Consider the following 14,047-nt stretch of genomic DNA (forward strand, 5'->3'; position numbering starts at 1 on the left):
ATAAGAACAGACTTACGAATACCGTTCATAATCTGTTCTTATTTTAAAACTGTTTTAAGTAATGTCTTAGTCCGGATCTACAATAGATGTTTTAAGCTTTAAGCCATAAATCATAATTAATCAACTACTCTCGAATACGAGGAGAATAATTGATTCGTTCATTCCTTATGGTTTAATGATGGTTTAAGGCTTAAAAATGTAGATCCGAGGTTAAGGTGCTAATACAGTTCTGTGATTGGCTTATGACATTTTAGACTAGTGTACTTAAGACTGTCTTATAAGAATTCTGATTATGAATATCGGCTGATTTCATCAACTTCGATTAACTTAATCGGTTAATTAACTGAGATTGGTTAATTTCTACTTAACAACAAATGTGATCAGTTCCAATACAATTGGTCAATTAATTGAAATTGGTGAGACCGCTCTGTGTGCACAGAAAAAGTAGACTTGTAAGATTATTGCTTTTAAATAACAATGTCAATTATTACCAATTTTAATTGACTTTTTTACATGTAGATTACACAAGTGGAATTGTCTAATTTAGAAAGAAAAAGTTACATGTCTTGCTCGAGAATTGAATGATTTTTTTCACTACACTCTGCACATTCTTTATATTCTTCTGAAAAATATAGAGGTAGAGATAAAGATACCAGTGTTATCAATAAGCCAGATAACGGAAAAATCATAAATTTTGCCAAAGATAATGCAACAAATAAAAAAAAATTCTAATTAGATACACATTGCAATTGTTCATTGCAATTATATTTTCTGCACGTTATTTCCAAAATTTGAATGTAATAATTTCACTTTAAACACAGAATAAAGCTGACGAATGAGTTCTCTCAATTTTCATGCTCGTAATGTTACCGTACATTTTCTTCCTAGCGATGCCTTAATATATATTTATTATGAAAAAAATATGAGATTTCGTACATCCAAAATGCTTTTTCTGCTTTTCATCTGAAATCCATAGTGTGCAACATAAGACACTGTAAAGTAACGTGACATGACATAATGCGAAATACAGCATCGAGCGCGTGTTCCGTTCTATTCCACGTTCCTATGCCTACCTACTCGCCTGGCTTATTACTATGCAAGTATGCAGCAGTCAGCACTATGCAACCGACGGCCAATTCGGCGACATGTGTCAACCTTGTAACGCGCAACGCATCACATACGGCGTATAATTATTCGCGCAATAACTTTTTTCCACCTTAAAAAAAAAAACACCGAGTGCATATAATTATATTTGTTTGTAGGGCAAATGAAGATTCACTTCTTACTCACTTCTGGATTGTGAGATATCCCACATGGACGAGCACGTCAGTTTATACTTGAAGGAGATATATATGTACGTAAGTAGATCTCTTTCTTTTTCCCTCGGCAGGAGGCCTCTGTTCTCTCATGCAAAATCCATGAATCGAACGCCAACGCTACAGAACGTCACTTATTAATGATACTGCTCCGTGACGCGGAACATCGTCTTCATGGACACCTCCGCAATAATAAAATGCCAGGAACACAATGACAATGACAGCGAGCGGCTGGTGCTGATGGTGCTGATGGTAGTGGTGGGAAAGATGACGACTATCAGTTCTCATTACGGCATTTAGGGCAGCTGGATCATGGCAGCATGCAACCATGCGCACCCCGTATCGTCTCGCAGGTTTCGCTATGGAAAGATTGGAAAGTCGAAATTCGTACGTTTGCGAGACAAACACACAACTTCGTTGCGCTATTATAATTCAAAATTATTATGCGTGTGCCATATATTGCAATAATATGCAACAATGGCCTTGTTTACATCCAACCAAGTCCAATCCCAATATTCCCTGATTCACTTCAGAGTTCGAAGTGAATTTCTCGGATGTAAACGAGTTAAATTTCGATGCACTTCAATCCACTTTTCTCAGCGAAGTAGAACAAACTAAGATTGAAAATATCGGATTGTAAACGCTTCGGATCGAAACGTAGCGAGTATTACCAACATATAATACGTAATCAACTAACAGCAACAAAAATAAAGGCAAAAATATATGAATATTTTGACATTTTACTTTCATTTCGCTCTTACTACGAGAACATACGAGAAATAAGATCAATTCGATACGTTCCCATGTCATAGATACAGTAAAGAATCAACGTTGACAACTTTCATATTATTACAATAGTAGGTCTGTTCGCGTTGCTTGCACTTTTGGCACTCGACATCTTCGCTTTCTCTCTTTTTAAGGCAAAATATGTATCTATCTAATTTTAAATGCAAAAATATTTGGGGATTTCGTGAAACGCAAATAGACCTCGTATTATGATCGCATTATAGTTAGAAATAAATATGAACAAAAGGCTCATTCTTCTTGTCTGAATTTTTGCACCAGTTCATCTTTCTTTCTCTTCTTTCCTCCTGAAGAGAATTAGTGCAAAAATTCAGTCAAGAAGAACAAGCCTAAAGAAAACAGGCGTTCCATAAACGGAAATTTACAGTGAACTGAACCTTTGTCCTTTATTTCCTTTCTTTCCGTGAAATAAATGACTCTGATTGTTTGATTTTCTTATGTCTCATGTTTTATGCATTATATAAAAGTCTGTGCTTCCCGTTTAATGGGCCTTCTACAATAAGCCATTAGTCATGAATCAGAAGTCAGAAGTTAAAAATTAACCAATGACAGTTGTCAGTTTTTAACTTCTGACTTCTGATTTAGGGTACCTTTTCATGCCGATGTTTGACGCTCATTTTTGGCGTCAAAATAAATCACGTGAAATATTTGATAAATATCAAACATTAACTTTGATCACGCGATCTGTTTCTGATGCTGAAATTGAGCGTCGTAGCGTCAAGAGAAAACCCAGCCTTATAATTAATGGCTTATTGTAGAAGGTCCAGGTGACCTCTATAGCCATTTGGGTGAGATTTGTGCGTTTTGGGCCGTGTTCCAAACTTTACTGCCAACACTGAAAATGCTACAGTTTACGTCACATACACTAGATTTTCAGTAAATTTTGGGCGGTCAATTTTGGAATACAGCCTTTATCGTACGATAAATGTGTGAAGGATAGAGAGATCCGAGAACTTCTCTATCCTTCACACATTTATCATACGACAAAGACTATTACAAAATTGACTGCACAAAATTTATTAAAAATCTGTGCACGTAACATAAACTGTAACATTTTCAGTGCTGGTAATAAATTTGGAACATGGCCAAAAAGGATAGAAAGATCCTTGGATCTCTTTATCCTATAATTAATTTTTTCGTGTATGTTTCAATTCATAGGATATCCGCATTTTTGTGATTCTCTTCCGTACTATTGAATGGATTAGACAAGAGGTCTGTTTTTTATTGCTACACTCTGAACCGGTATATAATGTATATTTGTTTCACTTCAACTTATTGCACTATGTGTACCAATTCAGAAAGTATAGCAATAAAAAACAGACCTAAGAACAGATAATCAACTCGAATCAACTTTGATGTTCGTCCTTGTCTAACCCATGTATATATTAGCATGGAAAAGAACCACAAAAACGTGGACTCTACCAGATTTGATATGTAAACGAAAAAAGATGTCCTCTTTCAAATTTCTCTCTGCTGCTTTTCGGCGTTTCATGAAATGGCACTTTAAAGATCGCAGCACGGACTTTTGCATAACGCATTAAAGCATAGTGCATAAACGAATCAACTAATCAGAATCTTTCTTTTCTCTCATTCCGTGGAAAAGAAGAACTTTGATTGGTTGATTTCCTTATACACTATGCATCATGCGTTAGCAAGAGTCTGTGCTGCGGCCATTATGCACATTATTATCTGGCTTTTTCCATGATCCATCGTGGTTAACAGTAGTGTGCGACTGTATGATTTTAACAGAATGATATAAGTAATTTTGCACTTGTGGGCTAGTTCTTTAGTACATTCTGGTGTACTCTATGATAAACGAGATACAATAGAATGATCTAGATGTGCTGCAAAAATGCTTGGTATAATAGTAGCTGGACGACTCGTAAGTATCGAATTCTGTTTTTATTATCTCTCGTAGTAATGATAATATAAAATTTATTTAATCAATTTGTGAAACAAGTTCTTTACTTTAAAAGTTTCTATTTTATTAAGCTGGCAAAGTATTACAATAAACTCCAAATACTATAAGTAATTATTTTCGATTACTCTGTTTTTGTAATATAAAATTTTGTAATTATTTTGTGTATGTGTGTAAATTAATTTTATTGATAATAATTTTAAATTAATTTTGTTTATATAATTTTTGAGTCCACAAGATAATATTCTAAAAATTTATAAATTATGACTCAAGTATGAATTTTAAGTTCTTATATTAAGTGAAATTTAACTTTACTTTTAGTAATCTTGCTGTAAATATTTTTATCTTAGTAATGCTAGATTAATATTATATATTTATTTCAATAATAATGACAATTAAATTTTCTATTACAAATATTAGTTAAATTTAATTGAGATTTATTTAATTCTTTATCAATTTGTATTAATAAGATTAGTATGTATAAAGGAAATACAGAGAATAATACATTTTTTAATTTGAAATAATAAATATTAATTAGACTCACAAAATGAATAAAATTTAAAGAAAAATAAAGCTAATAAGCTGGATATTTTTGATACTGTGTAATTTTAAGTACATTAAAGTTAATATCAAAATCATAAATATAAAAACAATCAATACCTTAAACAATGATCCTCAATATAATGAAATAATGATCGAATTTTTATCATTATTTTTTTAAAAAGAAATTTTAAGTAGTAACAATTTATGATGCATATATATGATAAAATTGTTCAATATGAAACCATTTTATCTTCACAAGAATCCTTGATCCTATGATGGTTTTTCTCATTAATTAGAAAATTAGAAACTAATAGAATCTTCCTGTAAAACTTGACAGCCACATTACATTCATCCTCTATGTACAACTTTGTATAAACATAATTTTTATTTTTTAGGTCCAAACCGACTTTCAACAAGTTGGTGAGAATCAGTTTTTGATTACTATACCTGATGCTGACAATATAAATCACATAGTAGTGTTCCTGACTGGTACTATTCCTTTCTCAGATGGTATGGGAGGTGCAGGTAAGACAGCGAATTAATTTTGAAACGAAGCAATAAAATAGTTTTGCATACGAAGTATAGAGATGTCCTTTTTTAAAATTGATCATTGAAAAATCATTGTTTACAGTATATTTTAGTTGGCCAGATCCAAATGCACCACCCAATTGGCAATTTCTTGGATATATTTCCAATTCTAAGCCATCGGCCATTTTCAAGATATCGAATTTGAAGAAAAACCATGAATTTGTGAATAGCAATTTAGGAATTTTTGGGGTTGGTAAGATCTCGCACTTTGCGCAGATTGGTGTGTCAGTTGATCCATTGACAGTAATTGAGCAGCAGATAGCTACCGTTGCCGCAACTACAACCAGTTCTTCCATGGAATTCGTACAAAAGATGTTGACAAGTTTTGTGAATTATGTGACTAGTTTTACAGTGACACAAGCTCAAATGACACCAAATCCTACTGAGAACTTTGTGCCTCTGTCTACATTACAGAGCTGGTATGAAACCTTCGAGAGGCGATTACAGCAGAATCCGAATTTTTGGAAATCGTGATTGTAGTTGTAATCATATAGTTTGAAATTTGATTTTTTTCTATCAATATATAAAAATATATACATAATTATATTTTATAACAAGTTTAAGCGTTATTTCAAAATCATCAATTATCATAAATTGTCATTAATATGAGTTCATTACTTTTATATTTTCGGTAATAAATAATGATATTAGGCTTTATATATATAAATTTTCAAAAATTGGGAAAAAAGTCTATAAGTAGTCGCATCTAGATCTTAGTGCCTAATAATGTTTCATATATTTTAAATACATCTTCGTTGAATTTGCAACTCAATCATTGAAATAATATAATCCCATAAATTAAATTGATTATCAATTTCAATGATAATGTTAATAGCAACTTAAAATTTACAACTTATTGCGATAAATATCATAAAATAAAAATTTTTATTTTAAAATGCATTTAAGATATATTTAAATATATCGCAAGCAACTTTAATGCAGTGTAGATATATATTTATTGTGTCATTATTTATATGACATCAAATACCAAATTTTTGTGTTAAATTATCTTATAATATTTCTTATTTAATTAAGTTATCATTTTTTGTTATTTTGCTCTTTGATGCTAATCATTCATATTTTCAAGAATTTTTCATGAAACGATATTCTATATTTTAAAATGTGTTTTTCTTCAGATAAAAATTTTGACTATCGTCAAAGCCGTGACACAAAAAAATTTAAGCAATAAAATGTTAGTAAGCCAATCCAACATGTTGATTTCCTTATTGCTTACGTTTTACTGGCTTAGGTTTTTTGTGTGCCATGATACAAAATCATATAATATTATAATAAATAGAATATTTATGAAAGGAATCGACAAGAATGTGCGATCATGGATGTGCGATATTCTTCTGTTAATTTCCATAATTCATAATTAAAAAGCGATAAAAAGCGATTAAACTTTTTCATATCATTTTTTATCGATTTCTTAAATAAGATTTTGTTAAAAGAACATGATGTTTTTTTCAAATGAGCAACGAAAGATGTATATAAAAAATACTTCGGTTACTTAACATTCTAATAAGAGCGGATAAAGGTATATCAATTGTACATGAGGCAACTGCGTACAAGTCAATCACAACGCTAGAAAAAAAATTTTTTAACTTTCTACGCAGAAGTCGCTGCGATTGGCAGTGGACAATTGTTACAATGTGCAAGTGAACCACTTAAGGGTCCTCTACACAGAAATCGTAGACGGCCGTGAGATCTTAAGTCATAGGAAACCAACCAAATATAAAGAGAATACTCGATTGGAATTGATCAGTTTCCTACGACCGTCTACGATTTTTATATAAAGGACTCCGCATTAAAGGGTCCTTTACATATTGTAAATCCCTACAATAAAAGTCATAACATCGTAAAAAATTGACTAATCATAGTCGAGTATTCTTCTCATATTCTACTGCGATTCATTAATTTTCTATGACTTAAAATTTCACGACTATCTACGACTTCTACGTAAAGGATCCTTTACGATTACATAAGCATATAAAACTAAAATCCAGAATGCGAAGCAAGTTTTCTAATAAGTATATTAAACTATTCAGTATGATATGCCGAATAATCTTTATCAACAATTTTCAATTACACATCAGTTATAGAACATTAAATATCAGAAAAAAAAGAACATTTTCTTGTTACTAAATTTCAATTTCATGTTATTCAATTTCATGTTACAAGAAAGCTTTCTGTAATAAAAAAAGGCCAAAATACTGTTAAAATTTAAAGATCGGCAGTATGAATCATGTTATTGTAACGCAATGATTTATTTAATATATATAGGTACTAATTTCTTTCGAAACATTCTAATTACATATGTCAAAATTTACAACGCCCTTTGTACATTTCAGAAAATATTGAATAGATTTTCCTAACTATTTTTATTAATTTTCTTTTCAATTCCTGTGAAAAAGTGTGTGAAAAATTTTATATCATCGTACACATACAAGCATTGGGTGTATTTATTAGTTATTATGATCGCTCAGTGAGTCTCTGATTTGTCTCATTCTTGCTTTGCAGAAGAAGTTAAAATTAAAATGAGATTATAGTATCTCAAATTTTAATTTTCTTTGAATAATTTTTTCACTTAGATTGATTTTTCATGCTATGCAATATGCACATGTAATTTAAATATAAACAATTATTTTTTCATAATTATTTGAAATGAAAAAGAACTTCGTATCTTTTGATGTGTGATGGAATAAGATTACTCTAAAGTAACATAACAGAATTTATAGGATACATAGTCAAAATAGATGTAAGTGTACAATCGATAAAATAGAAAATGTTACCGCATATAATAATTGATTTTTATTTATTAAATTTATTTAACAATTATAATTATTTCCCAAACTTATGAGACAATTTTCCTAAACTTTCCCAAACTATTTTCAAACTGCAATAAAAAAAGAGAAATGTTAAATATTTCTGTTAACTATATGCTCGATTAATTTTAATTGATTATAAATAAATTATTTCTTAAATTATGAGACTATTTTCCTAAACTTTCCCAAACTATTCGCAAACTTTTACAATAAAAAAAAAGAGAAATGTTAAACTTATGTTAAATATATGAAGATCTATGTCGATTGTATGTCATCTAAAACCTTTTTTAGAGAAAGCACCCACTCCTGCTGCGTCCAATCGTGCCGTATCGATGTGTGTCGCCTAAAAGTCTTAATAGAAAGTTCACCATATCATCAAACATGTTGCTACAATACGAGCCGAGGAGAAAATTCAAGGTCCCCGAAGTTGCGCGCATGCGCAAGGCGCGAGCGTGCGGAGTGGAGGTGCAACGCGACGGTTTGGAGAGTCTGTGCGAACTTCATGTGTGACATCACGCTTCATTGTTGGAGGTTTACGTCATTCTCGAGTCTGCTCGAAGAGTCGCGTGGAGTCGCGCAGCGTCGCGGGGACGAGTGCATGCATGTACCTACATACGTTTGTACGCACGCACGCATGCAGGCAGGCAGGCAAGACAGACAGAGAGACAATCTCGTCGCCAAAGACAACAAGCGATAAATGTCGCTCAACGCTCCAGTCACCAGTGTCTCTCGCGTGTAAAACGACATCCGGGTAAAAAGACGTCCGGAGGTATACAAAAGCGTCGGTTGTTCCATTACCCGAAAAAAGCACCTGGTGTCTTCGCAGAGATAAAAATTATTCCCGTTTAAAAACGCTCAACGTGTCGGAATATAGTAATATTCGCTCTATGTCGCGAAGACTGTTATATTAATATTTACGAGTGAGTCCAACGACTTCCGTTGATTCGCTCGCAATCGCGTCGTATCGCATCGCACATGACGCACGTCGTCATCGACCGTGACTTCACCCAGGTGCACTCATTTCATCCTCGCTCAACATTCGGTGGAGCAAGATTAAAATGATAATAATTTCAACGTACCATCCCGGTGAAAATGTGATAGACTATCCGTACGGCGCTGTGCTTCTCCATCCGCCGTCTACGTCTACGTCTCTAGCGCCAGTTACTTAGTGCGCGCCTCTCTTTCATTTTAAATATAACAAGTGTATAAATAAGTATGAGCAATAGCGGGAGTGCGCGGCGAAGCTCTTTGCGTCGCCACCGCTGTTGATTTTTCTCCCGCGCGCTCGCGCGCCCGCGCGCGATACGCGTGGATACGCATTGTTTATCAACGTGTTCGCTAGTGTTCGGACAGAGATAAATGTAGAAAGAGTGAATGACAGCGAGAGTGTATACGAATGGTGCGCTCCGTCTTGCACTCGAAAAATCGTGATCGTGTTCTTTGTCTATGGGCATGTAACATCATCAAAGGTACCTGTTTCTTTCGATATTTGCTGCTGTTTGCCGCGCGATCTCTTCCTGAATCGTCGATGACGATAGGTAGAATAGAGAATGATAAACAACAAAAAATTGTCGAGTGCGCCATCTTTATTTAGATTAATAATCTAAAATAATTCTTGTATATCGAGATTTCTTTAAAAAAATAATAAGTAATTTTTTTAATCGATCGACGATTCTGTGCGACAATTCTATGATTGTCTTTAACGTAAAGCAATGACGGAGAGGTAACGCGAGGTGGTTGTGTGTATACATAAGCATCCATCAATTGCGGTCTTGAAAGTCTCAAAACAGCGGCACTGCTGACAGGGGGTTTAACTTTCTTTTGTAACTAACAAAATTTATGGTGTGATAAGAGATTGTTATTTTTTACTTTTTTTTTAACATGATGCAAATTATTTGTATGGGTCAATGAATCAACTGTTATTGTAATTAGAAAGGAAAATGATTACATGATAGTATTTCTTGGGAATATTAGTGAGTAGGTCTGTTTCTTATTTCTAGACTTAACTCTTTCTCGTTTTCATTAAATATTAAATATATGCCTTTCTTACTTTAGGTTCCAAAAATATATTATACTAATTCAGCCGCAAAAAGACCCTGTGACATTTTAATGATAGCAATGAGAACATCAACATATATATATGAATATTTTCTTTTCTTTCTTCTCTTTTGTAATTAAAAAATTATAACTTATATACTTGTGCTAACGTCTGAAAAATAAACATGTAAATATGTTAAAGCTCTCTTGTGTTTTATTCAGGTGAACTTGAAACATTTTTAATTAGAAGAAACTAGGATATAAAGCTTTATCCTTGATGGAAAGCATTTAATGTACTGACATATCTGACAAAAATGTCATCAAGGTTAATACAGTTGTTACATTTAAAATTAAATCGATTTATAACCTATGTTACATTATTATATAAAGTTTATTTTCTGTTTAATAAAATAGTTTTATTTATTTTAATTAGAGAATTATACATTTCAGAATTATATATAACATTTTTTTTTTTTATAGAAAAACTTAAAAGTTCCAATTGAAAAGAACATACATTCATATTTCCAGAAATAGGCATTTAAATCAGTTTTAAATAATGAGGAATATTTATCATCAGGTATTGATCAAGCATAAACTTTACAATCACCAGTATTTCCAATGTAAGTATAGTATATTCATCTTATTTAATTTTTCTTCGACTAACGATACCAAAACAAAGAAAAGAGAATTGCTTACTGTTGTAGATACAAGAAATATACGTGATGCTGTTGCTTCTAAACTGCTTGCAGCTATACAACAAGCTGCAGTACGATGCTGAGAATTGTTCTGAATATACTGATGCCTATATAATGTTAGAAGAATTCTACATATTTGCCGCAGAACTGGCACATCTGTGCGAGCAAGGGTAATATAAAAAAATCTTTACAATATATTGACAGGTCTGATTTGTTTAGGTAATTTTCAGTATTTTTGAATATGATCAAATATTATTTTATATAATAACGGCTTCCATTCCCCTCACAAATTATTATTTATAGAATAAATAATTGTTTCCTATGTACATGCATATCTTTGTCCGATGATTAGATAAACGGAGAATTCTATGTTTCAGGCAAAGGTATTGACCATTTAATTATGATTATAGTGGGGATATTTAAAAGCAATGATGAAACGAAATGCAATGTCTGTCATTACAAAATTATTTATCTGGAAGTACGTTTAGTTACAAAACGATTAATTCATGCTATTATCTCGAATATCATATTACCACACTCTGATGAAATTTCGCTTACTGATATCATTGATGATGTTTCTTCTCTGCTATACAAACTGATGTAATTTCATGATCCGGTATAATTGTCGTTTTTAGCATCCTGCATAAAAAATTGTCCAATATTTACTAGTTTTGAATAATGAATTTCATCAACGATATTTCTAATATATTTATCGAAACATTATAATAACCATTTATAGGATGTTTACTCAAATTGAGGAGAAAAATTTCTTTATTTTTCATGCATTTTCGTTCATGTTTACAAACAAAATTCAAACACGTCGATTACTTTTGGACTTGCAACACAAACTGAAATAATAATTTTCTCAAATTAAATTAGATTTTTATTGTCGATTTTTATTGTTATTAACATTTTAAAATCGACGATCTAATTTGGGAAGATTATTATTATTTTAGTTTAATTGTGTTGCAAGTTCAAAAGTAATTGGCGCGCATATATCAGTATATATCTGAGATAAATTTATTTTTAATATTATTCCAACATTTAATTTTGACCATAATTAGCTTACTAAAGACTCATAACGGCCAAAGCTGAACGCTTAAATAATTCGATGTGAAATTTGTATATATATAAAAATATAGTTATTTAAAAACACAGCTAAACTATTGAAATAATATCACAATTAAATTTTGATGCTCATTGGCATCTATTAAAGAGATCTTAATATGCGAAATCTGTAAATAAATTTATTTTTGTGAAAAGTATTATCTACCTGGAATCGAACCTTACCGAAATCTTAGTAATATTCTTTACAATATATATGGAAATGTCTTCCTTTCAGGTAACGTAATATAAACAATAAGAATTATTGGATGGATATATGTACAAAAAAATAAATCTAGATTATTTTATAATTTTAGAAAGCTTATATTTAGAAAAGATAAGTTGACTAAAATGTAACTAATCATATTAAAAAATGTATTTAAAAAATAATTTAAATAAATATGTTAACATAATAATGAAAAAAAGAAATGTAAAGATGGATAATTTCGCTGTAATAGTTTTATGATTACATCATTTCTTCTCATAAATATTGAAAAAAAATTCTTTAAAAGAAAACGAAACATTCAAATTGAATGTTTCGTTTTCTGAACAAAAACTTATTGAAAAATTTAATAATAAACTTATTATAGTTTGGTGATTATTATAACAAAAGTAGAATTTTTAAAGAAATTATTTTTATAAAAATTTTCTGAGTTTTGATAAATTTTTTGAAAATATCTTCATTTTAGTAAGTATAGAAAAATTTTTTTTTTTTTTTTAGGTACATGTCATAATTTATATTTCGTGCATAGTAAAAATTGTAAAATGTATTTATAATAGTTATAATCAAAATAGTGAAGATTGTGAAACTGAAAAAGTTTATTCCTAATCACAGAATTTGATGAATCAGTGTATGTATGCAGGTTTATACGCACGGTCGAGTAAATAGAAAAATCACTTTATAAAGTCCTTTGCAAATATAATAGTCACCATATTGAGTGTGATAATACTAGATCAGATATGAATTTAAAAAAAAAATAAAAAGATTACACTACATTATTCTTATTCTGTTTTAGAACAGCAGTTGTTCCTATGAACGCTTCTTGTTCATTACACGGTGATGGAAAAGATACTAAACACAAAATTGGTTCAAGTAAGTCAACAAACAATCTGCTTATTATATTATGGACACTATTTAATTATGTCAACGAGACAATGTTTTAACTATTTACTTATTTATTGATTAATTTCTTAGAGAGGATGGCGTATGAGGTATTTTTGGGCGGGTCTTGTAATCCAACTACCTGGAGGTCAGATATAGCGATACCGACTCTTCAGAATCTTGGCATTACTTATTATAATCCTGTAAATAATTTAAATAGTTTATCCTTGTTTTCTTTTATAATTGCATACGAGATATTACAATTAAATTATGTATCACAGCAAGTGTCACAGTGGGGGCCGGAATTAATAGCCCAAGAATATGAGGCAAAACAGACGGCACGAGTCTTACTGTTTGTCATTGACAATCAGACGCGCAATAGCGCAGGCATCATTGAAGCAGCTCAACTGGCAGCTATCCGTAGCGAGTCCTTGGTTCTTGTCATTTATCCGTATCGTCAAGGACAAGCTATACTTGGAGAGACTGTTTCCACACAGTACGTTCATATGATTTAATATAATATGAAATTATACAGGATTCAAAGAAAATATAAATCTCTTAATTTAGATTTAATATTTAATTGTTATCATTTCTTTCTTATCAATCTTATATAATATTTCATTCTACAGGGAATATTATGACTTGATGAACGGATTGTTAGTGCTTCAATACCTAATGGAAAGGCAAAGGGTACCAATATTCGAGAGTGTATCAGTTGCCCTTCATTGTACGTCTAAGGTAATGGCTCTAATTAATGAAAAAATGTATCAGAGATTCGATTTTTCTGTTTAACTTGTGATAAACTTAACCTGATATTTTATCCAATAGGCTTCATTCATGATATTATCATAGATGAAGCCCATTCAATAAAACATCAGATTAAATCTAACCACAAGTTAACAAGACAATGAAAAATCTGAATGATTAATATGTATATATATGTATATACTATGTATAGATGTTACGTGAAGAGATCAATGTGCAAGATTGCGTGAACACCGAGGATGGCATCAAACCTATAAGAATCTCGCTTACTCAAAATGGAACGGATGTAGTGTAAGTTCCTATTCAATATAGTTGCCTATTTACATTATATGTAAATATATATATATATA

At 31.2% G+C, this 14,047-nt stretch overlaps 5 protein-coding genes across 11 annotated transcripts in view; 2 read left to right on the forward strand and 3 right to left on the reverse strand.

The window, feature by feature from the left end:
- The window catches only part of LOC108693741 (myotubularin-related protein 4), a 9,356-nt gene extending 8,352 nt beyond the window's left edge, over positions 1 to 1,004 (reverse strand). The window contains exon 1 of the mRNA XM_018202856.1: positions 937 to 1,004. The gene's annotated coding sequence lies outside the window, so the exon portion shown is untranslated. The remainder of the gene's footprint in view (positions 1 to 936) is intronic.
- A 2,858-nt stretch (positions 1,005 to 3,862) lies between these two features.
- On the forward strand, positions 3,863 to 5,643 carry LOC108693716 (protein OPI10 homolog). The gene is made up of 3 exons (XM_018202805.1): positions 3,863 to 4,002; positions 4,977 to 5,106; positions 5,213 to 5,643. Exons 1-3 carry the CDS (start codon positions 3,973 to 3,975, stop codon positions 5,641 to 5,643), a joined length of 591 nt encoding a protein of 196 aa, XP_018058294.1. The 5' UTR covers positions 3,863 to 3,972.
- A 2,855-nt stretch (positions 5,644 to 8,498) lies between these two features.
- On the reverse strand, positions 8,499 to 9,168 carry LOC108693717. The gene is made up of 2 exons (XM_018202806.1): positions 8,913 to 9,168; positions 8,499 to 8,812 (listed from the first exon to the last, which is right to left on the reverse strand). The coding sequence occupies exons 1-2, from the start codon at positions 8,962 to 8,964 to the stop codon at positions 8,514 to 8,516; spliced, it is 351 nt and encodes a 116-aa protein (XP_018058295.1). The 5' UTR covers positions 8,965 to 9,168; the 3' UTR covers positions 8,499 to 8,513.
- The window catches only part of LOC108693714, an 8,885-nt gene continuing 3,524 nt past the window's right edge, over positions 8,687 to 14,047 (forward strand). For 2 of the 7 annotated variants that reach the window (XM_018202799.1, XM_018202801.1), the window contains exons 1-9: positions 9,290 to 9,463; positions 10,254 to 10,356; positions 10,512 to 10,651; positions 10,736 to 10,896; positions 12,847 to 12,923; positions 13,026 to 13,135; positions 13,214 to 13,428; positions 13,562 to 13,670; positions 13,891 to 13,988. In XM_018202799.1, the coding sequence (XP_018058288.1) occupies positions 10,754 to 10,896; positions 12,847 to 12,923; positions 13,026 to 13,135; positions 13,214 to 13,428; positions 13,562 to 13,670; positions 13,891 to 13,988 (752 nt within the window). In that variant the 5' untranslated portion in view covers positions 9,290 to 9,463; positions 10,254 to 10,356; positions 10,512 to 10,651; positions 10,736 to 10,753. Of the gene's footprint in view, positions 8,764 to 9,288; positions 9,464 to 10,253; positions 10,357 to 10,511; positions 10,652 to 10,735; positions 10,897 to 11,103; positions 11,205 to 12,846; positions 12,924 to 13,025; positions 13,136 to 13,213; positions 13,429 to 13,561; positions 13,671 to 13,890; positions 13,989 to 14,047 lie in introns of those variants that run through there. The other 5 variants (XM_018202797.1, XM_018202798.1, XM_018202800.1 and 2 more) reach the window with 5 other exon arrangements.
- The window catches only part of LOC108693713 (GPI transamidase component PIG-S), a 40,866-nt gene continuing 38,069 nt past the window's right edge, over positions 11,251 to 14,047 (reverse strand). Inside the window, exon 10 of the transcript XR_001932031.1 lies at positions 11,251 to 11,365. The gene's annotated coding sequence lies outside the window, so the exon portion shown is untranslated. The remainder of the gene's footprint in view (positions 11,366 to 14,047) is intronic.

The sequence above is a fragment of the Atta colombica genome, unplaced genomic scaffold (genome assembly GCF_001594045.1).
Source record: "Atta colombica isolate Treedump-2 unplaced genomic scaffold, Acol1.0 scaffold96, whole genome shotgun sequence".
In the NCBI taxonomy this organism is placed as follows: domain Eukaryota; kingdom Metazoa; phylum Arthropoda; class Insecta; order Hymenoptera; family Formicidae; genus Atta; species Atta colombica.